Source organism: Symphalangus syndactylus, chromosome 2 (genome assembly GCF_028878055.3).
Source record: "Symphalangus syndactylus isolate Jambi chromosome 2, NHGRI_mSymSyn1-v2.1_pri, whole genome shotgun sequence".
Taxonomy (NCBI): Eukaryota; Metazoa; Chordata; class Mammalia; order Primates; family Hylobatidae; genus Symphalangus; species Symphalangus syndactylus.
Window position 1 is genome coordinate 40,683,407 of NC_072424.2, and position 25,723 is coordinate 40,709,129.

At 52.1% G+C, this 25,723-nt stretch overlaps 1 protein-coding gene across 2 annotated transcripts in view; it reads left to right on the forward strand.

Annotated features, from left to right (window-relative positions):
• The window catches only part of CRTAC1 (cartilage acidic protein 1), a 165,538-nt gene that overhangs the window by 103,293 nt on the left and 36,522 nt on the right, over positions 1-25,723 (forward strand). For both annotated transcript variants that reach the window (XM_055252946.2, XM_055252956.2), the window contains exons 4-7: positions 4,317-4,453; positions 10,041-10,197; positions 19,547-19,681; positions 22,877-23,022. In XM_055252946.2, the coding sequence (XP_055108921.2) occupies positions 4,317-4,453; positions 10,041-10,197; positions 19,547-19,681; positions 22,877-23,022 (575 nt within the window). The remainder of the gene's footprint in view (positions 1-4,316; positions 4,454-10,040; positions 10,198-19,546; positions 19,682-22,876; positions 23,023-25,723) is intronic.

Below are 25,723 nucleotides of genomic sequence, written 5' to 3' on the forward strand. Positions count from 1 at the left end.
AAGAAGCACACTTTGGGAAATGCTGCTTGGGGTGGACAGGAGGAACTGGAGGTGAGAAGGCAAACAGAGGGGGACAGAGTCACCCTAGACCTAGTTTCTCCTCTAGATAGCTAAGGCGGGAACTCGGCAGCTTGAGAAATTTCTCTCACTGAATCCAGAGGTGTCCATCAGAGCTCTGCAGAACCCCAGCTGCCACACCCATTTTCTCTCCGACTCCATGCCGGCCCAGGCTTCAGTGGAGTGTGACCCAGGCATCTCAGGGATGAAGCTAGCTGGAGGTACAGCATCTAAAGGGGCCCTGGCTGGGCGGAGATGGGCAAGGGCTGCTTGCTGATGGTGAAAGCTGGAGACCCAGCAGCCCGCAGGGGCCATCCTCAGAGGCTCCCAGACATATGGAAGCAATAGCAAGCCTGCCACTGCCTCCAGGACAGCCATGATGATGGCGGCATAACTCCAAGTCCCTTCTCAAGAGCCCTAAAATCCAAAACCCTCTGAACGCTTCAAGTGCATTTTTTAAGTTTTGTGGGAAATTCAATTGATAGCAAAACCTGTCCTGGGCTAATCTGAACTATTTATAGGCTTTATTTATCCCACTTAGGGTGAATATTCATATAATTCACTGCAGAAATATTAATGTGTTTAATTATAGGGTGCTGCCTCCATCCCTGCTGGGGGTGTTATGTAATAAACGGTGTGTGCACTATGTTACCTTTCCAAAATCTGAAGGAAAAATATGCAAATTCCTGAACACATTTGACTCCCAGGAATTTTGAGGAGGGGCTGTGGACCTGGGGTCTCAGAGCTGCCGCCGAACTCTCCCCATGTGCGTTTCTCATGTAATTCCCACAACGACGCTGAGAAGGAGGCAGAGCTGTTATCCACGACTTCTAGATGAGGAAACCAAGACCTGGGGCCTCGCAGCTAACAAGCCTCAGATGTGGGACGCGACTCTGGCCGACTGGGTCGGGGCCCTGTGCTTTTGTCAGGGTGACCCGCAACTCAGTTTCCCCCATGTGCATCCAGGCCACAGCAGGTCAGTGCAGGTCCCTTCTGGGCTCCACAGAAACAGGCCTGTGCTGAAGCCTCCACCTACAACCCTTGCAGGCCTCCTGGGTCTGCCTCCACTCAGCATAAGGGACTTTTCCTCCTCCCTGGGTCAGGCTTCTCCAGAGGGCAGGCAGGGAGAGAAGGTGCCGGTTCCCTGCTGTCGGGTGAGGACCCTTGAGGCCAACTCCAGACCCCACAGATGATGCTCCTGCTCCTGTGGGTCCTGCGGTCTCAGGGGGTCCCAGCGTGAGGCCCCCTCAGAGATCAACCCTTTTGTCCTCTCCTGGGTGGAGCCACCTGAGGGGTCAAGGGGTCGCTTACACACTCTCCTTACCTATGCACACTCCCACAAGTACTCACGCTCATCCGCTCACTTCCACACACACACAACTGTTCTCGCACACTCTATGCTCACCCTCACTCTCAGTCATGCCCACATTCATTCTCACTCACCCTCCCCTCACACTCACTCTCACTCATCCCCACTCTCACACTCTCCTCCCCACTCTCACACTCACTCACCCCCACACTCACTCTCACTCACCCCCTTCTCAATCTCACTCTCACTCACCCCCTCTCACACTCACTCTCACTCACCCCCTTCTCAATCTCACTCTCACTCACCCCCTCTCACACTCACTCTCACTCACCCCCTTCTCAATCTCACTCTCACTCACCCCCTCTCACACTCACTCTCACTCACCCCCTCTCACACTCACTCTCACTCACCCCCTTCTCAATCTCACTCTCACTCACCCCCTCTCACACTCACTCTCACTCACCCCCTTCTCAATCTCACTCTCACTCACCCCCTTCTCAATCTCACTCTCACTCACCCCCTTCTCAGTCTCACTCTCACTCACCCCCTCTCACACTCACTCTCACTCACCCCCTTCTCAATCTCACTCTCACTCACCCCCTCTCACACTCACTCTCACTCACCCCCTTCTCAATCTCACTCTCACTCACCCCCTTCTCAATCTCACTCTCACTCACCCCCTTCTCAATCTCACTCTCACTCACCCCCTTCTCAATCTCACTCTCACTCACCCCCTCTCACACTCACTCTCACTCACCCCCTTCTCAATCTCACTCACCCCCTTCTCAATCTCACTCTCACTCACCCCCTCTCACACTCACTCACTCTCACTCATGCCCACATTCTCACTCACTCATGCCCACTCTCTCACACTCACTCGTTCTTGTCCACTCTTATTCTCTGACACACTCTTCCTCTCGTGTACTCACCACACACCCTCACTCACACACCCACTCTCATGCTGACACACAAACATTCTCAGCCATTTTCTCACTCTGACACCTACACACTCATTCTCATGCTCACACTTTTTCCCACGCACTTGCTTCACATACTCATACCCTTTTTTTTTTTTTTTTTTGAGACAGGGTATTGTTCTGTCACCCAGGCTGGAGTGCAGTGGCGCAATCACAGCTCACTGCAGCCTCGACCTCCTGGGCTCAGGTGATCCTCCTGCTTCAGCGTCCTGAGTAGCTGGGACTACAGGCATGTGCCACCACACCTGGCTAATTTTTGAGGGGGAGGGTTTGTAGAGATGGGATCTTGCTATGTTGCCTGGCTGGTCTAGAACTCCTGGGCTCAAGTGATCCGCCCGCCTCGGCCTCCCACAGTACTGGGATTACTGGCATGAGCCACCGTGCCCAGCCCACTCACACACTCTTACTCTCACTCATGCTGGCTCTTACTCCTGCATACTCTCACTCATTCACACATCCACACACACACATTCACTCTCACAATGCTCACTCTCGCTCGTGCTCACACTCACACACTTCCCACCCTCACACACACCCACTCACAGAATCACTGGTTTTCACCAAACCCCTGCAGCGCAGGGCTGATGTCTCTAAAGAACCTTGGAAAGTAGTTCATCTATAACATGAGAAAAATCATTCCTGTCGAAAAATAGCTACCACTTTGGTGGGGGGACCATCCCAAACCTTTAATGTGCATCATCTCATTTATTCCTCACAGTAAACTTGACTGTAACTACTGTCATCCCCACTCACAAGTAGGAAAACCGAGGCTCAGAGATGCTAGGCAGCATGCCTCGAGTCTGGAGCCTAGAAGTAGAATCCAAGCAGAACCAACACCGGGGCTCCAGATCATTTCCATCACCCCAAGCTCTTGGCCCCTGGGCCCCTGGGCCATGCTGTCTCTCCTCAGTCTAAGCCCGCTGCCTCTTCCCTGGCCCAGACAGTCGAGTTCAGGGTTCTGTCCCCAAGTCCAGTCTTCCTCAAGCTCACCTTCCCTGATTCCTTCAGCTGCTCCTCTCCCTGTGTTTCCTGTCCAGCCCAGGGGGTAGAATGAGGACCCCCCTAAACTACGAACACTCGGGGTCTTGCATTAACAAGAAATTAACTAAGGGTGACGGCGGAGGAGAGAGCTCTGCCTTTCAAGTGGTCACTTGAATGGGCTTGAGGCCTCAGCAATCAGCAGTTATTCCCACTTCTCCAGAACAAGGCTTCTTAGTCACGAACGAGCTCCAGAAAGCCACAGACCTGAAATGATGTATGGCATGTTGTGTGGTGCAGACCTGCAACTCCCTGAGCTGAAGGTCCTTCACCTCCCTCCAGTTCTCAAAGGGGCCAGTAATCCAAAAGAGGTGGAAAACACTGCCTTCTGGGACTCCCAGTCCTGGGACCAGGGGCCTCCCAGGGCTGCCCAAACTCATCACACCCCAGGCAGAACAACCCCTCACTTCTCATCCCGTCAGAGCTCAGCTTCCAGCCCCTTCCTCAGGGTGAACTGAGACCTACCCATGAACCAGAACCATTTCTTCTGAGACCCAAATCAGGTAGGTCCTGCAATCCAGTAGAGAATGTAGGGACAGCGCCTGGAGAAAGAGCCATCCTGGGTTGAGTTTGGATGTTACCGTATTGCAGTCCCAGGAGCTCCTTGATGCTGTTGCAGGAGCACGGGGCAGGGCATGAAATCCAGCTGCTGAGGGTCATCTTGGGCACACTGCAGCAGTGGCACTTCTTCCCTAGTTCCTGAGGCCTGAGCCAGCCATCTTCATGAGGCTTAGAGTCTTTTCCCTCAACTGGAAACATGTGAGTTCTCCCCAAGCACAGAGGAGTCTCACCTGCTTGAGGTCTTCCTTGCCGCAGATGACCCATCCTCCTCTGGTCCCCACCACCTTGTGAAAGGTGCCATGAGACATACCCAGAGATCAGAACCGAGACCCTGATCCACTGTCCACCAGCCCTCCCTTTCCTCCTCCCTCCAGGGGTGGCCACGTACACCGACAAGTTGTTCAAGTTTCGCAATAACCGATGGGAAGACATCCTGAGCGATGAGGTCAACGTGGCCCGTGGTGTGGCCAGCCTCTTTGCCGGACGCTCTGTGGCCTGTGTGGACAGAAAGGTGAGTGCAGGGGCGCATGGGGTCCTGGGGAGAAGCCATGTGAGAGCCAGGAGAGGAGCCACTGTGTAGACGTCCCCTGACAGAGTGGCGGCTCCCACGGTGTCTTGGATAGATTGGGTGCTAAATACCAACAACTAAGACTTGCAGAATGCATTCCTGTGTACCTTTCACATCCTGTCTCCCGTGCAGCCCCACCAGAAACCAGTGAGGAAGCTTGTGTCCTCAGGACACTTGTGGGGATGGAAGCCTAGGTTGGGGCAGTGACTTGCGTGAGAGCCCAAAGCAGATGAGTGGTGTGGCTAGGACATGAACCCCCCTCTTCTAGCTCTAAATCTTGCCTGCATTCATTCACTCAACTAACATTTATTAAGTGCCTCCTGTGTGCCAGGCACTGAGCCGTGGAGCCCTTCGTAAATATTTACTGAATAAATGAAGGCACAATGGAGGAGTTTCTAGGTGGGTGAGGGGAGGATTGCCTCAATATACAAGTACTTTAGTTCATCAACAGCTCCTCCAACATTTTCGTGCCCTGCAAGTGCACCCTACACAGAGGTGCCCCACCCAAACTGGATGGCGGGGGGAGACGGAGTGGGGAGGGGCATGAGCTGCTGCAGCCATCTGCCCGGTGAGGGGGCAGCCGCCCACCCAGGCTTAGGTCCCAGCAGGCCTCGCCAGAGCCAGCAGCTTGCTGCAAAGGTGATTTATCCCTCATGTCACCTGCTCCCCTGCCGCCTACCTCCTTGGCTTTGTAAACAGTCATCACTGAATCAGGGGCCCAGCTGCTGCCCGGCTGCCACAGGAGTGTCTATGGCCCCCATTCTGGGGGCAGGGGCAAGAGGCTTGGCTCACTTTGGGATTGAGATAGCACCGAGGGGATTGGAGATTCAGTGTGAATCTTTACAGCAGGGGCCTCCAGGCCTTGGGAGAAGGCAGGTGCCAGGTATAAATATTTATTTCTTAACAAGCTTGTGCTGGGAAGAGAAGCCAAGCTGGGCTGTGAAGCCACATTTAGCCTGACCTGAATCTGTGCCACCTGGACTCCTGCCTGGTGGGAGGAGATGGGGAGGCAGCTCTGTGAACAGCCCCAGAGTGTGGGGTGGAGCTGGGGGGTGCCAGACCTGGTCACGGTTAGGGGCCTCTTCCCAGCCTCCTCCCGGTTTCCCATCTCACCCGTTCAGGACCAAGGCTTTTGACACTCAGCTAATGTGGGCAACTTCTCGGAGAACTGGGGGGAGAGGCATGCAAGTTAATCACAAAGAGATGCACTCTGTCCTAACAAGGTCATCTGCACACCCACGCATTTAACCACAGGACAAAGGCACTATGTGAAATGCAAAAAAAAAAAAAAAAAAAAAGATGGCCTGGCACTGCAGCACAGGAGGCAGGCGTCCAGAAGCTTGCTCACACCCTGCTCAGCCCCTGACTTCAGTCTCCCAGGCCTCAGAAAGCTAGAAAGAAGCCCTACAGTCAGTCTGCCAGCAGAGGAGGGTTGCTTTCTGAGTCCAGCCACCACCTTGGCCATCCCTGGGGCCTGAGGACTGCCAGGGGAGGAATGGAGAGAGGCCAAGGGCAGCCTGGAAGTTAAGAGAGAGGAATGCAGCATGGTGCGGGAAAACACAAGAGCAAGGACAACAGTAACAGCCAACACCTCTTACACTAGGGACATGCCACGCCTTGTCCCGCATGCTTTACCTGCCTCATCCTACTGAGTCCTCATAAGACGCCAATGAGGTAGATGCTGTCACTATCCGATTTGACAGATATGGAAACTCAGGTTTTGAGAAATTAGGCAACTTGACCTTGATCACACATGAAGCAACAGGGAAAGCCAGGAATTGAACCTTGCCTGCCTGAAAATGAAGATGCCTTTTTACCCTCCGCCTCCCTGCCCCTTGGTGAAATGATAGCAGACACAAGTTTCTAACTTTATTACAGCACTCACCCTAGTCATCCTTCCTTAGCCCCATCCCATAGCCCCTACCTGGTGTGGGTCCTTTTAATCTAGCTACCTGGTCAGTGGTTCTCAGTGTAGCCTCTGGGCCAGCAGCAGCAGCAGCATTGCTAGAAATGCACATTCTCAGGCCCTGCCCCACTGCACCCTCCAGACAGACTGAATCAGAAACTCCAGGGGTGGGGCCAGCGATCTGGGATTCAGCTAGCCCTGCGGGTGACTCCGATGCATGCTGAAGTATGAGAACTTTTGCTCCATAGATGCCTCAGCCCCGCCCCCACTCCGCCACGTGCTGTTCTCTCCCTCTCCCCTTGCACCCCTCACTCATTCTCTGCTCCAAACTCAGAACATCCACTTGTCCTTTCTCTCCAGCTGCCTCATCACTCACTCACCTTTCTGGATCCAGCTCAAAGCCGATCTCTTACAAGAATGTCCTCTGATCAATAATGATTATGCCTCATGTTTATATAGCATTTTTATATTTTCAAAGACTTTTCACATACGTTGTCTCATTTCGTCTTCTCAACAACCTTGCCAGGAAGCAGGGGGAATATGATCTCCATTTAACACCTGAGGAGATGCAGCCTGGAGGCAGCCAGGGATTTGCCCGAGGACGAGGAGCAGTCAGGGGCAGGCCCTAGACTAGGACCTGGGCTAATGGCCCTGGACCAGTGGTTCTCAAAGTGTGGTTCCCAGACCAGCAGTGTCAGCATCATCTGGGAATTTGTTAGAAATGCAAATTCTCATGGCTTACCCCAGACCTGTTGGTCAGAAACTCGGGATGGGGGCCAGATGTTTAAAAAAAAAATCTGTGTTTTAATGAGCCCCCCAGGTGATTCTGATGTAAGTTAAAGTGTGGGAACCACTGCATTGGCCCCAAAGCTGCAGAAACATCTTCCTTCCCTTGGAATCATCTCACCCTCCCAGAATTACCGCGGTCAAGTTCATATGTGAATTTCTGCAGTCTTCTACAACCGTGACACATCTGTGTTTGTCAGTTTATACCCTCGATAAATCAAAGTAAGGAACTAGGTATAACTGAATTTTGTAAATATCCTAATTTCTAGCAGAGTGAATTTCAGTCCATTGAACTTATTGCTCATTTGTTGATGAGACTGCTGCCAGCTGGTAGGGTTGGGAACGGTTTGTGATGGCTCACTTTCCTCTTTGGCCCCTTCATTCACTTTTCACCCAGTCATTCTGCACAGCCTGGGATGGCTGAGAACTTCTCAAAGTTCTCCCCTAATCAAGAAGCCATGTCAGGCCAAGTATGGTGGCTCAAACCCTTAACCAGCACTTTGGGCATCCAAATCGGGAGGATAGATTGAGAACCAGGAGTTCAAGACCAGCCTCAGCAACATAGGGAGACTCTGTCTCTACAAACAAACAAACAAAAAATTAGCTGGGTGTGGTGGTGCACACCTGTAGTCCCAGCTACTTGGGAGGCTGGAGTGGGAGGATCACTTGAGCCCAGTCGAAGCTGCAGTGAGCCTGAGTGACAGAGGGAGACCCTGTCTAAAAAAAAAAAAAAAAGGCTGTACTGTAAAGCAGTGCATCTCAAACTTCAGTTTTGCACAGGAATCACATGGCAGTCTTGCTACAATGCAGATTCTGATTCAGCAGATCTTGGGGGGTGGTTGCTGAGGGTCTATATTTCAAACATGATCCCAGAGGTCACCAATGCCACTGGTGCAGGGATCACTTTGAGTAGCAAGGTTTGTAAAGCACAGATTTCTGAGTAGCAGCATAAAGACTCAGATAACCAAAAGAGAAGGAGCAGAGCAATCTGTAAGGAACAAATTTACCACCTTCTCTAGCTTCATCCCTTGACACTCTCTGCCTTGCATTTTATATTCCAGCAACACTGAACTAACTGCTGTAGTTTCTCTACATACATCCTCCTCTTTCTCATCTCTACTTGGAAGGTTCTCTTCCCTCCAATTCATCTGACTGAGACTCCTTTAAGAAAAGCTTTTCGGACTTTCCCATAGTTAGGTGCCCTTCCTCTGGGTTAGGAGCTCCTCTTCTGTGTGCCCAGGAAATCCTGTACGTGTTCTCTGCCATATGCTTGTATCATTGTTGGTACATCTGTGTCACACAGGAGACTCTAACAGGAAACTCTAAGCTCCCTCCTTGGCCTCACCCACCAGTCAGACAGACTCATGTGGCTCTTAATCAACTTCCTCAAAGAAAATGATCCCTTCGAAGATTGGCCAAGCACGGTGGCTCACACCTGTAATTCCAGCACTTTAGGAGGCTGAGGGGGGTGGATCACTTGAGGTCGGGAGGTCGAAACCAGCCTGACCAGTATGGTGAAACCCCCTCTCTACTAAAAAATACAAGAATTAGCCAGGAGTTGTGATGCACGCCTGTAATCCCAGCTACTTGGGAGGCTGAAGCAGGGCAATCACCTGAACCTGGGAGGTGGAGGCTGCAGTGAGCCAAGGTCACACCACTGTACTGCAGCCGGGGCAACAGAGCGAGACCCAAAAAAACAAACAAAAAACACCAAAAAACCCACAAAGATATAAAGTCGCTGACCAGTTAGGTGGAACAAGAATTGTGCTCGTGGTGCCAATGGATGCGAAATTGAAGCAAGGAAAGAGGACCACCAGTCTTGTTGCTGTGAGCTCAACAGTTTCTCTTAGGTCCTTTTAGGTTTATGGCTTGTCTTTCAAACTAGACTATAAGCAACCTACGGTCAGGGACTTTGTCTTAAGTACATTTATAACACAGCACTTGGCACATAGTTAGAGCTTAAGAAATATTTACTGTCTAATTAATTGGAGGGAAGTGGTGAAAAGGATGAGAGAAAAGCCAGAAAACTGATTTACAAAGTATGTGGATCTCTTGGGAAGAAGTCATCCATTGAAGAAATAGCACCATTATAATAACAGGCAGAAGAGAAGAGTCTTTCATCAGCAGTGTTTTGGACTAGAGAAGAGAATGACTCTTGCACGGAGGAGCTGGTGCCCAGGGCTGCTCCTGGATGCAAAGGGAAAAGAGAACCTTTGAGACAGTGTTATAAAGACAGAAGTGATATTATCTTTCTTCCTGGTAATACGGGGGAAATAAGGGAATGGAAGAGGGAAGTAGGACCCCTGCAAATCTGTGCCTCTTGTGCTACCAAAACAGAGGAATGAAGAAGCGTGGGGTGGGAACAGGGGGAGGGAGATGGCAGGAATTTGCTTGTCATCTTGGCTGGAGTGAGCTTGAATGGGAGAGAGAGACTGAGAATAATGGGAATTGGTAGATCAATCAATCAGCAAATATTTATTGAGCAGCTACCCTGGCTGGCAGCTGGAGAGAGCTCAGCTGGAGGGAGGCATATTAGAAAATTGTCTATAAAAAGGTGGTTGTGGGGGAGAGGGAGGGATGTGTTCTTCTGGAACAGGATGGAAGGAAAAACAGGCTGCTTTGTTGTACAACTCCCGGGAGTGTCATTCACATGGTAGCCTTTGTGAAAAGCCCCTCTGGAAGTGTGCCATGCACAGCCTGCAAGGCCATTCACAACAGACCCGGGGAGAAGAACCCAACCCTGTGAAAGAGCTATGGTCCTACCTGGGGTGGGGAGGGGGCAGTTTCTGGGATGAGCCAAGGTGGGCCTGCTCACCGCTTCCTTCCCTTCTTCCTCAGGGCTCTGGACGCTACTCTATCTACATTGCCAATTACGCCTACGGTAATGTGGGCCCTGATGCCCTCATTGAAATGGACCCTGAGGCCAGTGACCTCTCCCGGGGCATTCTGGCACTCAGAGATGTGGCTGCTGAGGCTGGGGTCAGCAAATATACAGGTACGCAGAGTGACGTGGGAGGTGGTGTGCTGGAGGGGCTGGGGCTGGGGGCCAGGGCCCTGCAAGGCTGAGTCTAATTCATCAGAGACCGCAAGGAAAGGGTGGCCTTATGTCCCTGGGGAGGGGAGATAAAGGCTCTATTCCATCCTGCCACCCACAGAAGGCTTCTCCCACACTGCCTCTCCAAGGGTTGGTGAGAGATCTGGCAGGTATGAGTTTTGGGGTACCCAATCTGGCTTGCTGGAAAGTGCGATGTGAGAACACCACAACATCATTCTCTCCCTGGAACCTCTTGCCCCACTGCCTCTGGTAACCTCAATGATGGGTGAGCAGGTTCTGTAGGAGAAAACTGACAAATCACAAAAGCCGAGATTTAAAGCATTCTTTATTGCCAAATCGCAGATGAAATTATTTACTTACACATAAGCAACCAGGAATTGAGTGCTAAATCCCTAGGCTTCAGCTGGGTCCCGTCTCGGATAACTGAGCTCAAAGAATTGTGATCTTGTTCCAAAAACTCTCCAGCACTTTTTTTTGAAGGCGCGCTCCCCCTTTGTCTTTCTGGATGGGGGACCTATTGTCAGACTCTCTGACAGCGAGATCTTTCTAGGGAAGGCTGTTTTTCTAATTCCAGCACGGCTGCTGACTAAACTCTGATAATCTGCCAATAGACTGCTGATGGCAGAGCAATCCAGTTCCTGTTTTGGGTGCCAAAAATCAGGAAGCCAGAGCTGTACACAACAACTTGTCATGTGAACTTAAGCCACATTCATACCTGACCTGCACTTGGGACAGAGAGATCCTCTCGTTGGTCGGCCTTCCTGACATATCCATCCCAACGTGTGCAGCAGAGGCTTCCAAAGTGTCAGGCTCCCTCAGTCTGAATCCTGGGGCTGGAAGGATGGTTGAGGGGTCCTTTGGGGCACCCCCCTGCCTCCAGACACCTGGGTAGTGGCATCATCTCAAAGTCCTGCCCAGAAAGGGTTGTCACTGCCTCTCCTGAGTTTACGATTCCTTTCTTTAGCCACCTTTCACCCTGTGAAAGGGCGAGATTAATGTTGGACTGTCTTACAAAGTTTGTGGGAACAAATGACTAGACAATAAAATGGTTAGCACAGCTCAAGCCCCGTCTAAGTGCCTGAGAGCTCCGCGTGTGAAGGTACCATGGAAAGGCTATGTCAGTAATAAACCATGTTTCTCCCGGAAAAGAAATAAACATGCAGGCGCTTCAGCCTAGATTTGTACAGTCAATTTTTCTGAATAGTTCCCAGTTCTGTGCACTGGGCTGGCTTGGCAATTAAGTGCCTTGATCTTGCAAGGGAAGGGAGGTGCACTGGGGGGATGAAGCACTGGAGAATGACGAGGTGGAAGGGAGGCAAGGACTGGGAGAGTGGGCTAGACACAGAATAAAAGAATTTGGAGGTTGCGGCTGGGTTTGAGTATGAAGGGGGCATTGTTCACGCTGGCTGGGCTGGCACAGAACCAAGGAGGAGAAAGGAGGAGACCCAGAGGAGGCAGATGAGGAGCACGGTGGGGATGGAAGCACCAGCCAACTGTGCCAGCTGGGCTGGAAGGACGGGCGGTTCAAGGAAGAAGCAGCAGCTTTGGTGGAGGAACGGAGGGAGGCTGGGGCAGCTGGCGTGCCCAGAGGACATGTTCGAACAGCTCTGCAGACTTCCAAAAGCCATTTGGCTGACAAGAACCTATTTGGCCCACCATGTTACTATTCTGTCTGCCCGCCTTCTCCAGCCTACTCTTTCCCTGCCCGCCAAGCCCCCCAACACTACCCTGCAGCCCACCTTGTCACTCAGCTAATGACACATGGACATCTGGCTGGAAAACTAGCCCAGAGTGCCCCCCACCCCCGAGCCCCAGGAATGGACCCCAAATGTAAGGGCCGCCATGCTGAGCCCGGCCTGATGGCTGAGGCTGTGGGCGCGTGGCCAGCGCTCAGCACCACTCTGGTGCCAGGGGGCCTGAGAAGCTGGAAGGAAAGCAGGCGGAAGGGGCAGGCCATGTCCAGATGTGCACTCAGGGAGCTGGGAGGTCCCTGGAGCCAAGCCACACAGCACCTGCCTGCTAGAGAGCTGTACGACCTGGGAGAACCTCCCATTTTACAAAGAACAGACGGAGATCCAGGGAGGAGAAGGGACTCTCCCAAGGTCACACAGGAGGTTCATAGAGAGCTAGCACTTAGAGCCCCATCTCCTCCTGATGCTTAAACTGCCACAGCCTGCTGACCTTTCCGATGACCTCCAGCTTCAGAATCCTGCCAGCCTGCAAGACAGGAGGGGCTGTGAGGGGAGGCCCACACCCACTGGGATGACAGCCCCAGGCTGGCACCCGGACTTGGGGCAGCCCCACCCAGGTGGTTGTGGCTGAAGCAGCTGCCTGGCTGAGTGTTCAGGACAGCGAGGGAGGGCCAGCCACCCCAGGGCAGGCCGGGCAAAGGTGCTACCCAGGCACGGGCCCTCAGCACTGCGGGAGGGGGAGGGGAGGCATCCTCTCTAGACATTATCCATTCCCGTGGCTGCAGCTGCTCCGCTGGGTCACAGTGCCATCTAGCGGCCACCATGTCAGCTCTCGGGGGACTCGAGGGCCCCGGGAGGGTGGCCGAGCGAGAGATTGAGAGAGAGACTGGGGCAGTAGGAAGACCACTCTCCCATCCCCTGGTCCCCAACTTCCCCAGCTGCTTGAGGCCTCTTGAAGCCGGGACAGTGCCGGGAGCTGCCCTGCCTGGGAATCCTGGGAACTAGGTTCTGGCCATGGCCAAGGCTCTGGCATGGAACCAGATGGAACCAGAGGAGGGGAAGGTGGGAGGCAAGAGTCCTGCACTGCCTCTGCGGTCCAGGCCCCAGTGACCTTGGGCATGCCCCTCAGCTTCTCTGAGGGCATTGAGCTAGCAGGTGAGGGGACAGGGTCTGGAGCCAGGCCACAGGTGCAGGTCCAGCCTACCCCGTGCATTACAGCCTAGGCAGTAGTGGGCAAACTATTCTCCCAGCCTCAGTTTTCTCACCTTCAAAATGGGAGTGTTGTGAGAATGAAAGGAGGTGCACATGGGACATGGCTGGCACATGGCCTAGCACACGGGCAGTGCCCACCTAGTATAGCAAATACTAACACCTCCTGCTCTGAGGCTCTGCTAGAGTGATGCCAGGGCCCTCTGCTGGGCATCTCCTGGGTACAGGGAGCACTGTGCAAGGTACAGGGGGATGCACAAGAGAAGCAGGTCCAGCCCCTGCCTGGGAAACATTCTCTGTGTGTCCCCCCAAACCTCCAGTCCTGGGCATGGCCAGCGGCATCTTCACCCCATCCCCCCTGGAGTCCATCTCTCTGCTGTCCTTCCCACCTGCCCTGCCTCCCCCAGGCTTCACCTCCTCCCCAGGAACTCTGCATTTTGGCCTCACCCTTTGAGGCAGCATCTGCCCAGGCTGCAAGGTGGTGATTAAAGAAGCCTTAAAAGAAATTCGGAAAGAAAATGAAGGTGGATTTATGATGTCGGGTGGGGAGTTTTGCTGTTGGCTGGGAGCGGTGTGGAACAAAGCGGAGGGCAGACCTGATTTATAGGAAGTCATTACTGAAGGAGACGGAGATGCCTAAAGCCCAGCTGAGGCCTTCTGGCAGATCCTCACCAGTGAGCTCAACCAGGGGCCGCAGAGTGGGGGCCAAGGGGCCTCCTAGCTTCCCAGGCGGGCGCTGGCCTTTCATCGGGAGTGAAGCCAGATCTGACAGCCAGAGACCAGGCAGGGCTGGAGTGACAGGCTCCCCAGCCAGGGCCCGGGACCCCCAAGGAGTGCAGCACGGGCCTGCTAGGGGTACCCAAAGCCCAGGACACACAGAGACCTTTTCCCTGGGGTGTCAGATGCATTTGATGAGTATCGGGGGGAACATTATGTTTCTTTTAAAACAAACACAGATATGTTACAGAACTGAGATGTAATTTTGTGTGCATTTTTCTCAACTAACACAAGAGATTTTAAAGAAATGTCAAGCCTGTGGCTAGCCACCCTGGGTTATACCCCCAGGCTATACCCCCAGGCTTTGCCAGTGCAAATCCCTCGTCTGTCGAGAGGAAACAAATGATGGGGCCTGTCCTGCTGCCCCACCCCTTGCCTTAACATTCTGCAGAGACAGGGCAGGAAGGATGACCGTGGGTGTATCCTTGTCTAATACCCGCCACACAGAACAGTCAAGTCCTGCCCAGCCTCTGAAGGCTCCCAGAAGGCTTGGCAGTGGCAACACCAGCACCTACACAGTTATCTTGTCTTGTAATTTTTCAGGAAATTTAGGATGAGAGACCCTGTTACCATCCTGCACTTGATCCTCACACCCCATTCTCCAGCATGTGTACACACACACACACACACACTCTCTCTCTCTCTGTGCCCATTCCTGCACCACGTTTCCAGCATTTCTGCCCTACTCATTTACAATATCTTGGATGCTCTTGGCAGCCTGCAAATCATGGCATTCACCAGAATCCTGTTTCTATTAAGGTCTCAGCAGATGGCCAAGTTCCCTGGCTGAGGGGGCTCACCTCAGAGTCTCCGCTGATGCAGAGGGTGCAGGGCTAGATGGGCACAGGGATTGGCCCCCAACCTGCTTATCCTGTGTCCACCCTGGAGGATGCATTCATTGCAAAGTAAGCTAGTAGCAGTCTTGGAGATCTTCTCAATTCCCACCCACTTTACAGGAAGGAAACTGAGGCCTGGAGAGCATGCTTCCCATGATCCTGCAGGAGGGGAGGCGCAGAGGCCAGGCAGGAACCAAGAGGCTTTACCTTAGCACCGAGAATCCTTGTGCTGCCTCATCCCTGGGTCCTCAGACCCACAGCTTGGAGAAGTTCAGCTGCATGCACACCCTCCCTCCCCACCACCTTTCCCTGTCTCACCCCCCAGTCCCTGAGGGCTGGCCCAGATGTAGTCTGAGAGATGGATTGCCTGCACCCGACTTGTACTTGGGTCTGCATTGCCAGCGTGCTAGGGCTCAGAGGTAGAGGGATGGTTCTTGAGGACAACCAAGGCTGCCCTATGGGGGTTGGGCCCAATGAACAGATCATCAGAGTGCCAGAATGTGGCTGGGGGAAATGAGGACCTCGAAGGGGCATTTTCCCCTCTAACCCCACACCCTACCCAGCCTGGTGGGCAGGGTGAGCAGACGCCTTCAGCAGGGATGGGCAGGGAGGAGCAGTCACACCCCAACAGCAGAACAAGGAGGTCTTTGAAGCCTGAAAGTGCTGGGAAAAATAAAGGGATATTATTCACCCAGCAGGTGGTAAATAGTCCCAGCTAATGACTATGTGGCACCTGACATTTTCCAAGGCACCTTCCAAAAACCAGCTCACTTAATATTTATGACAGCCCCGAGAAGGAGGCAGTATTATTATCACTCCTATGTTCTAGCTGAGAAAACAGAAGCCCAGGAAGTTTCAGTGATGAGCCCAAGGTCACACAGCTCAAACTTGGGCTTTCTGACCCCTGGTGCTGTGGTGTCTCCCACCACCAGCACTGCCTCTCCAGCCCCGAGAGAATGTGCTGGCCTCAAATTATAAAAGAATTAATTGATGCAAGATGGAGTTAATTCCCTGTTAGAACATCATTCTCCAAAGCTAAATAAAGATGTTCCTAACTGCCCCCTGGGTGACCGAATTTGTTGTGTACTAAACCTTAAGAGATGGAGGAGAGGGAGGGTGTGACAAAGGAGAGAGGAGAGGAGGGGAAAGCCCTGGTAGAAGACATTTGCTGAATAATTGGCCTTTGACATTGGCCTGGCAGGGTGCAGGCATGGCAGCCTACATAATGATGGGTGGATTCTATTGGTTTGAAGACGATTTGCTTGTCGACCTGGGAGTCATTTCCCTGTGGCATCAGTGAGGGGTGCAGGTACCTGGCTGCCCCACCTCAGCCCCCAGTTGGGCCCCCATCGTAAAGCTGCTGGGGCTGGCACCCAGGAGGCCAGCTTCCTGACTGCCGACTCACCTGCTCCCCAACTATGCAGCCAACTTGCCGAGAAGGAGGTGTGGGTAACATCTCTGTTATGGTCCGGTTGCCATGGCAATAAATTGTGGCTAATTAGTAGTGTGGTTACCATGGCAATTTTCTAGTAATTACAGGTTACAAATGGTACAAGGCTTCAACCCAACCCAATTAGTTAATTAGAAAGATTTAGAAATTTGTCCAAAAGGGAAATAACCTGCTTTGTAGAAAATGAAGGGAATGTGTCACAGCTTGGGAGCCAGAGGCAGAGAGGAAATTGGAGGATGTGGAAGCGGAAGAAGAAGGATGGAGGTGCGTGGAGGCAAGTCCCTGAGTCCCACCTGGAATTTCCAGGGGCCTGGGCAGGGCCAAGGGATTTTCACAGAAGCTGGTAAGACCAGGGCAGGGACAGCTGCCAGCAACCACTCAGTGGCACCTCTTTTAATGGGCAGAGGTGGTGCCCAGGTTGTGACCCCACATCCTTTCCTGCTGGCTTTAGGACAGGCCTCTGGAAGCCACCCACGCCACTCCATAGCTCCCATCATGAAGAGTGGATGCTGTGTCTTGGAGGACATTCCAGAGGAGCAATGCGAATTCAGCGGCTTCATTTTCATGTGGCTTGGGCTCTCTTTGGCAGCTAATGAGATTATCTGGGAGGAATCTGGGAGGCATCCAGCCCAGAATGTGTTAACTATGAGCGCAATAAGAGTGGCAGTGCTATTGCCCCACCCCATCTCCCTGGCCCCAAATGACAGCTCTGGTGGGCAGGCTCTATTTGCATAGGTGAAAAAGGCCCCATGATTTCCCCTGGGGGCATCTCTCAGAGGATGGGAGGCACCTAGAGACCAAGAGAACCCCTGTCTCAAATAAGCATGGTCACTTTGGGGAAACCTCTGCCCCATCCAGAGGTGGGCCTGGCCTTTCTTTACACAGGTCTACTTGAGCTTTCATTTATTTTTTAAAAAATCAAGTTCTTCTGGAGTGCTCTGATAACTCTTCTTATTATAGTAAACCACCCTTTAGAGCAGTACTTTTCAAACTTTAATGCGCACATAAACCACCCAGGGGTCTTGTTAGAATGCAGGTTCTGATTTCATTAGGGGCCTGAGATTCTGCATTTCTAGCAAGCTCCCAGGTGACACTCCTGCAACTGCTTCTCAGACCTGGCTCTGAGCAGCAAGGCTGCAGCGTCCACAGAGCCCTTTCATACAGCTCATCGTACAACATGATGTTTTGAAATAATGTAGACATTGTGGAATGGCTAAGTCGAGCTAATCAACATATGCATCATCTCACATACTTTTTTGGGAGTGACAACACTTAAAATCTACTCTCTTAGCAAGTTCAAGTATATAGTGCATTCTTATTAACTAAAGTCACCATGTTGTACAATGGATCTCTTGAACTTATTCCTCCCGTTAAACTGAAGTGTTGTATCCTTTGACCAACATTTCCCCAACACCCCTGCCTCTAGCCCCTAGTAAATACTATTCTACTCTCTGCTTCTATGAGTTCAACTTTTTTAGATTCCACGTGTAAGTGAGATCGTGTATTTGCTTCTCTGTGCCTGGCTTATTTCGCTTAGCATAACGTCTTCCAGGTTCATCCACGTTGTCACAAATGACAGGATTTTCTTCTTTAAGGCTGAGTAATACTCTATTATGTATATATATCACGTTTTCTTTATGCATTCATCCATTGATGGACACTTCATATCTTCATTCCATATCTTGGCTATTGTGAATAATGCTGCAGTGAACCTCGGAGTGCAGATATCTCTTCAACACACTGATTTCATTTCCTTTGGATATATATATACCCAGTAGTGGGATTGCTAGATCATATGGCAGTTCTATTTTTAATTTTTTAAGGAGTCTTATACTGTTTTTTATAATGTCTGTACTCATTTACATTCCCACCAACAGTATACAAGGGTACCATTTTCTCTACACTCTTGCCAACACAGGTAATCTTTCATATTTTTGATAATGGTCATTCTGACAGGTGCATCTTACCTCATTTGGTCCTCTCAAAACCCCAAAGTAGAAAAGGCAGGTCGGACTCTCCCCCATTTTACAAATGAGGAAACTGAGGCTCAATGGTAATGTAAATTGCCCAGGGTCACAGAGCTTGTTAGAAGCCAGGCTGGGGCTAGAATCCATGTCTTGATCCTAGTCAAGCCATTTTCTGCACAGTATTTCCAGCGTTTGGGGGCGTGGCTGAGGGAAGGCTTTCTGGGGCAGATTTGTGTTCCTGGCAGCTGGAGGTGGGGCCTGGCAAGCAGAGAGCCTTCATTTGAAACCCACTGGGTGGGGGTGGTTTGTTCAGGATGTATTAAGGTTAGACTTCTTGACGTGGATAGCTCAGATTTGATCTTAGAGACTTCAAAGCCCAATGTGGAGCTGGCTTGATTTCTTTCCTTTTTGAAAAACATATATACTTTATTGGATTTCTTCTTTTCAAACTACAGAAGCAGTTTTTGTTGCAACAAGTCAAACACTACAAAGACATTCAAAGAAAAAAGGCCAACTATCGTTTCTCTTTCCCTCCCCAAATCCTACCCCATCAAGGAAGGTAGCCAGTGTTCACAGCTTGGGGTGTGGCCTTTCCCACTTTTCTCCAAACTGAATAACTCTGCACAAACATGTGTATGCAGAACTAGCATGTATTTTCCTATTTTAAAAAATAAAAGCAAGATCACACAATACCATTACTTGGTGAATTGCTGATTCTTTCAAACATATATCACAAGCACTCCTCCAAGTCAATCCATATGGATCTATGCAGTCTTTTTACTGCAGAATGGTTTGTCATATGGATGCTCTGTAATCCATTCAACCCGTTCACTATTGATGGACGTAATTGTTTAAAGTCAAACAAAGCAAAGTAAGCATCCGTGTACCTATAGCTGGGACCTATTCCTATAGATTCTTAAAGCTGGGACCTACCCAGTGGTCTTGACCAGCATATGTATGACTCAAATTGAGAGTTGGGAGGCTGTTGGGGGGATCTGTGACTTGACCAAAATGGCGTGCTTAGAGTTGGGTTTAGGATTATTGTGGGTTTAGGATTTAAGATGATTGTTCAGCCACTTCTCTTAGAAGGGGAAGGCAGATGCTGGCCTCTGTGTGGGGTCCCCATGCCCGGTCAAGCTCCTTCCTTCCCTCTTCATCAGTGTTGTTACCTTCCACGAAGGTTCATGGAGACCATGAGCCCAGATTTAGGCTCAGGAAAGCACGGGAATCAGAATTCCCCCCAGGCTCCTCTGAGGAGCCTCCGCTGCAGCTCCCCGCAGGCCTCAGAGGCAGCCCTGTCCTCCAGGTGGGTCTGGGGCTTTGCTTCCGCCACTCACTGTGGGTTGATGTCTTTTCTAGGGGGCCGAGGCGTCAGCGTGGGCCCCATCCTCAGCAGCAGTGCCTCGGATATCTTCTGCGACAATGAGAATGGGCCTAACTTCCTTTTCCACAACCGGGGCGATGGCACCTTTGTGGACGCTGCAGCCAGTGCTGGTGAGTGGAGGCAGCCATGCCCTGTGCACCCTGACCCCTCACCCCAGACCCACAGAGGACTCCAGACTGCTCTGCCCCCTCCAGGATGGTCTCTTCTGGCTGCAGGGAGAGCAGGGCAAGTCATTGTCTGCACCACACAGAGAAACGCTGCTTGTCACTTCCTATTCTTAGTTCCCATGACTGCAGCCACAGGGAGTGTTTGCTGCTGGGGAAAAGGGTCTGAAACTTCTGCCAATTGCCATCTTCCAGTATCTGAGATTGCCCGCGACCCTCCAAGTCCTGCTTGTGTCTCTCCGCATCAACTTATCCTCCAAGCTGCCTCTCCCCACCTTGGCCCCCTCCCACATTTATCTTCAACTTTCAGTTCAATACAGTGAGCATTCATGGAGCCCCTGCTAAGTGTCAGGTTGACACTGGGAACCAGAGATGCCCACTTGAATCAGGCTAAGACCACCCCACACACAGAAAAGGCAATGACATTCTAGAAACAGATGTAGACAAAAATATCCGGCTGTAATAAGAAGCAGGATAAAAGCCACACAAAATAGTGCCCCAGGCCCCCAGCTGTGCTCTTCCTCCTTCCTCTGCACTCATCCCCCACCTACCTTAGGGCCTTTGCACCCACCATGGCCTCTACCTGGACTGCCCTCCCCCTTCTCTACCTGCAGAACGTCTGTTTAGCCTTCATCGTTCACCTCAAATATCACCTCTGCAGAGATTTTCCTGACTCCCTGTGCCACCTAGCAGAGACTGGTCCTTCCTCCTCCTGCTGCCCCTGGCATGCACGTCTTACTCAGGCTCCACATTGCCATCATGGTTTGTCTATGAGCTTTACAAGGACCGGGTCATGGTTCTATTCATTCTTGACGCAAGGCTTGGCATCCAGTGCCCACCGGTAAATTCTGCTGAATGACAGAGTGGACCCTTTCTGCAAGTTTTCGGATATATGATTACATCCCATGTGCCCCTGACCATTTTCCCCGACCTTGCCAATGAATGGGAGCTTTGATCTCACCTCCTTCTTGGGGGCATGGGGAAGAGCTCTGGCCTGCAGGAGTGGTGAGTGGGAGCTAGACACATAGATCAAGGGTCCTGCAAGCTCTGGCTGTTGCCAGCAGTTCACATCGAATCCCTGCACGTGTGCCAGTCTGTTCTCTTGGATTCTTGGACTTACGAGTACCTACCACCCCAGCTTTCTGCCCAGGAGCTTCACTGTGAGGACCTACTGGCCCAGAACACACACCCACCCCCAGCTTTTTGTCATTTAGCCCCCAAACTTGCCTTACCTCTTGTCCTTCTCTGGCAAGGCAGAAGTTGGACTCCCTTGGCCTGTCCTCCCACCTGGCTCACCCCTCCTAGTGCTATCCTTTGGCAGCAATTTTTCTCATTGCTGAAAAAATCATAAAGCAAAGGGGAGGGGATAGTGGGGAAAACCTAGAGGATTTGATAAGGTGTTAAAGAGATGGAAGCAGAGGTGAGCGAACAAGTTGGAGTGGGAGAAGGTATCAGGCGGGAGGAGAGAGGCAAGGTGCTAGGCCCGTAATTGAAAGTCAGAATGATTGCAGAGGTTTAACAAGACATGTCAAGAGGGCATTCATCACCCAAACAGATGCTGCTGTGAAATGCAGCCTGGCACCGATTATTCCCGTGAAAGGGAACCAGCTCCTTGTCAAGGTGCCTCATAGATAGGAGAGAAATGGGCCAATGCAGAAGGCCACCGACATTTGGGCTGAGGAGTTTGGCAGAGAATTAATGGAGTATTAATCCTAGGGATTGGAGGCTGCCCCTGGTCCTCTGCAAACCCTCTTTCTCAAGTCTCACTGCCTCTTCTTCCCACACCTCCCCCAGCTCCTTCTCTCCCCCAGGAGGACACTCAGCCTCCAGGGTTCTCAGGGGGCCCCACCTTGCCTTCTGGCAAGAGCTCCCTGTGTCCTGGGGTCTCTGATCCCCACGGCCTATTACATTGTCCTGTGGCCTGCCATCCCAGAGAGCTTGATGACCCACAGCTATTTGTCCTCTGAAAGAGTCAACGTGGGTGGGTGCTTAGAGTCTCATTCACCTCTGTCTCTCAAGCTATGCACTGGCCAGTGGGCAGCTAGGAGGTCAGGCCATCGCTCTGGGCAAAGCCACCCTCTCTCCTCCCCCAGCACCCACTCAGTGGATAGTATAAGCAGGTGGCATTGGGCACAGGGGCTTCACTTTCCAGATCTCGCCAGGCATGCTGTGGGCTTCTCTGTCGTGGCTGTAGTATTTCCTCTGCTGTCACCCACGTCCCCGGTTTGCCTTCTGTCATGGTATTTATGTCTGTGCACTCATTCAGCAAGTATTTACTGAAAACTACCAGGCAACCACAGGCCCTGAGATAGATGCTGCGTGTACCCAGGTGAACCAAGAAGAGAGTCTTGACCTCATGGGACATCAGGGATAGTGGGAAAACCGGACCCTAACAAGTCAACCACAAAGGAACGTAACTGCACATTGTGATCAACATGTTGCAGGAGAAGACTAAGAGGCTGTCAGGGAGATTGACAGAGCGGGCAAGATGAGCTGTCTCAGATGGGTGGTCAGGGAGGGCTTCCCGGAGGAAGTGACATTGTGGCTAAGAGCAGAATAACCAGGAGCTGGGTAACCTAGAGCTAGAGGGAGAGCATCCCAGGTAGAGACCAGCTTGAACAAAGGCCCAGGAGCTGGAAAGATGGGGAGAGTGGGACCAGATCAAGACCAGATAAGGCGGACAGGACCATGGTCAGGCAGAGCCCTGTGCTCCCCAGGCAGGAATTAGAACTTTCCCCGAGAGGATTGGAGGGCATGATCAGCTTAAGCAAAAGAGTGGCATGATCAGCTTAATGTCTTCCAGTGGCAGTGTTAGGGGTGGCCAGGAAGAGCCTTTGGTCCTCCAGAATTTCCCCCAGTCTCCCTCCCCCAACCCATGCCACTCCCCAAACAGGGTAAAAATAATATGCATGCTGGGCAAACACAGCTTGAACACAAGTCTCGGGTCTTCAACCACATGACTGTCCCACTTCCTGCCCCTATAGAGAGCTTCTGAGACTGCAGCTATGTCTCCCGTATCTCCTCCCGGGAACAAGATGAGAATCACCCTCCCTAGTTGCTTGTCACGGAGCTAGAGCAGGGTGAGAGTTTGCGGAGTGTGCAGGGGATGCCACCCTGAGAGTTCCTGCCTCCCCTCCCCAGGTGTGGACGACCCCCACCAGCATGGGCGAGGTGTCGCCCTGGCTGACTTCAACCGTGATGGCAAAGTGGATATTGTCTATGGCAACTGGAATGGCCCCCACCGCCTCTATCTGCAGATGAGCGCCCATGGGAAGGTCCGCTTCCGGGTAAGAAGGGGCCTCACCCCAGGAGTTCAAGACCAGCCTGGCCAACATGGCAAAACCCTGTCTCTACTAAAAATACCAAAAATTAGCCGGGTGTGGTGGTGCGTGCCTATAATCCCAGCTACTCCGGTAGCTGAGGCACAGGAATCTTGAGCCCGGGAGGCGGAGGTTGCAGTGAGCTGAGATCATGCTACTGCGCTCCAGCCTGGGTGACAGAGCGAGACTCCATCTCAAATAAATAAATAAATAAATAAAATAAAAAGAAGGGGCCTCTCCCTCACTCCTCCCCACAGCACCACTGCAGGGGGCCCTGGCATGCCAGGGAGCTGCCTCGCTCCTCCCACCAGGCTGAGCAGGGCTCAAGGCTCTCAGGGCCCCGAGTGGGGGTGGGGTGACAAGGAAGTTTACACCAGGGGACGAGGGACTACAGCTGGGCTGCTGTAGGAGCTCTGGAGCCAAGAGTAGGAAGATCCAGGTCAGCAGAGGTGGGAGAGCAGCCTCCGAGGTGGGCCGGAGTCCTGGGAGGTGGGCTGCACTCTCTGGATCCAGGCCACTTTTTCTGGTGGCTCCTGGAAAGGATCCAGCAGCTAAAGCAGGGTGAGTGTTTGTGGAGTGTGCAGGGGATACAGGATGGCATCCCCTGCACACTCCAGAAAAGCCAGGCCTCAGCTTTTCAGACCTTTTCTGACTGACGTTCAGACCAAGGGCAAAGTGGTGGAGAGAATGGAAAATTGAAGCCACGGAGTTCCCAACAGCTGCCCCTAAAGACAAACAGCAGATGGCAGGCAAGGTGGCCTCAGAGCCCTCTCTGTGCCTCCTCCCTGAGCTGTTGATAGACCGATGCCAAGAATTCTTCAAAAGGGCTGTTAGTGACAGTGATGGAGGTGCCACCAGCATGAGGGGCATGGGTTTGGGACTTTCTCAGGGAGGGCAACAGAGGGCATGGGCTGGTTGAAGCTGATCTCAGGGAGCCAGGACTGTTCTGCAGATACCTAGGTCTGCCAAAAACCCCTGAGGAAATGGGAAAGTTCCAGGGTTTTCCTGAGGTTTGATGATCCTAGGGAAGTCCCCAGGAGCCTCATGTCTGTGTAACCAAGAAGAGGCCACCCTTACCAAGTCCCTTCCCTATAAGCAGCCACCTTGGGACGCCCAGGCCCAGCCACTCCCTCCCTGCTAAGGCTTGAGACTCAGGCTCTCTGGGCTGGGAGGAGGCATGCCTGAACCCAGGGCAGCTCGTCCTGGGATCTTGGACGATTTCCATCTTTATTCCACTCTTGTTCTCACCCAGCTTCTCAACAGGGATGATCTTACTGCCCTCCCTCTGGGACATTCAACAATGTCTGGGGACATTTGGGTTTGTCACAGCTGGGGAAGGGAGCGCTCCTGGCATCTAGTATGCAGAGCCCAGGGATAGGGCTGAACACCCTGCAGTGCACAGAGCAGCCCCACAACAAAGAATTATCCAGTCCCAAACGCCAATGCACTGAGGGTGAGGAACCCTGTTAACTCCTCCGATGGCCCCTCCCCAGAGCTCTCAGGAGCAATAATAATAATAATAATAATAATAATACATAAATGCCCTATTTATCAAGTGCCTTCCACGTGTCACGAACTGTGCTAAGCTTAACATACACTATCTCGGAAGCTCAGGCATCAAATAGGGCAACCCCAAGGGGGCTATGGGAGGTTTCCATTTTTATAGGATCAATAGAATCATAATGGCTAGAGATCCTGGGGTCTTTTTGCTCCCTGCTCTTAAGGCCCAGCTCAACCCACCCTGACCAGCTGGCCAGGCTTATTCAACCTCATTACTGCTCTGATGGAGACAGCCTCCTTCCCTGGCCTCCCCAGAGCAGGCAGCTCGACCACTGACCCAGCCTGCTCATCCCTGTGGCTGCCAAACAGGGTCTGCAGCAGGAGGCTGAGAGCAGGCCCAAGTCAGGTAGCGGATACTCCCAGACACACCAGCTGTACTTTTCTCAGCCCTCTCCATGTGGGCCCTGGGATTGAGACAGGCCCCTAGGGTCTTTAGGGGAAAAACCCACCTACGATGAGGATATTACACTCAGAAACAGAAGATTGCCCTTCCCAGCTCTCCTTCTATTTCAGAGGCAAAAACACACCTGGGACCCTTTGCCTGGTCCCCCAAGGCCCTCCCAGCACTTTGGAGTCCCAGCTGGGCTATCCTGGGCCTGGGGTCTCCCCATTAGTCCTGGACAGGTGTAGCTGATACCGCAACCCCCTCAAAGCAAATGTCTCAAAAAAATAAAAATAAAAAGGCTCCCAAGAAACAACGTAAGGTAGTAGAGGCAGCCAAATCCACAGCTACAGGTAACCTCTTTCACCTTCCCTGAGGCGGGTGGTGGGTAAGGTAGGACAGGCTGCCAGCGATCTGTCTCATGCCAGCTCTGTGCCAGGCATTTTACATGCAATCCTCACAACCCAGGCAGCTATTACTATTCCCACATTAACTGATGGGGAAGGTGAGATCTGAGGGGGTTAGTAACTTGCCTAAGATTACACAGCTAGTCAGTGGTGGAGCCTGGATTTAGATGCAGAGAGATTTCTGGTGCCCACCCAGCTTCTGACTCAGCACAGAGGAGGAAGGGTGCCTAGGAGAAAGGGCACAGAGTCCAGAATCAGAAGCCCTGGCCTCCCCACTCAGTAGCTGTGACATTGCAGTTCCCCTCCTTCTCCAGGACTT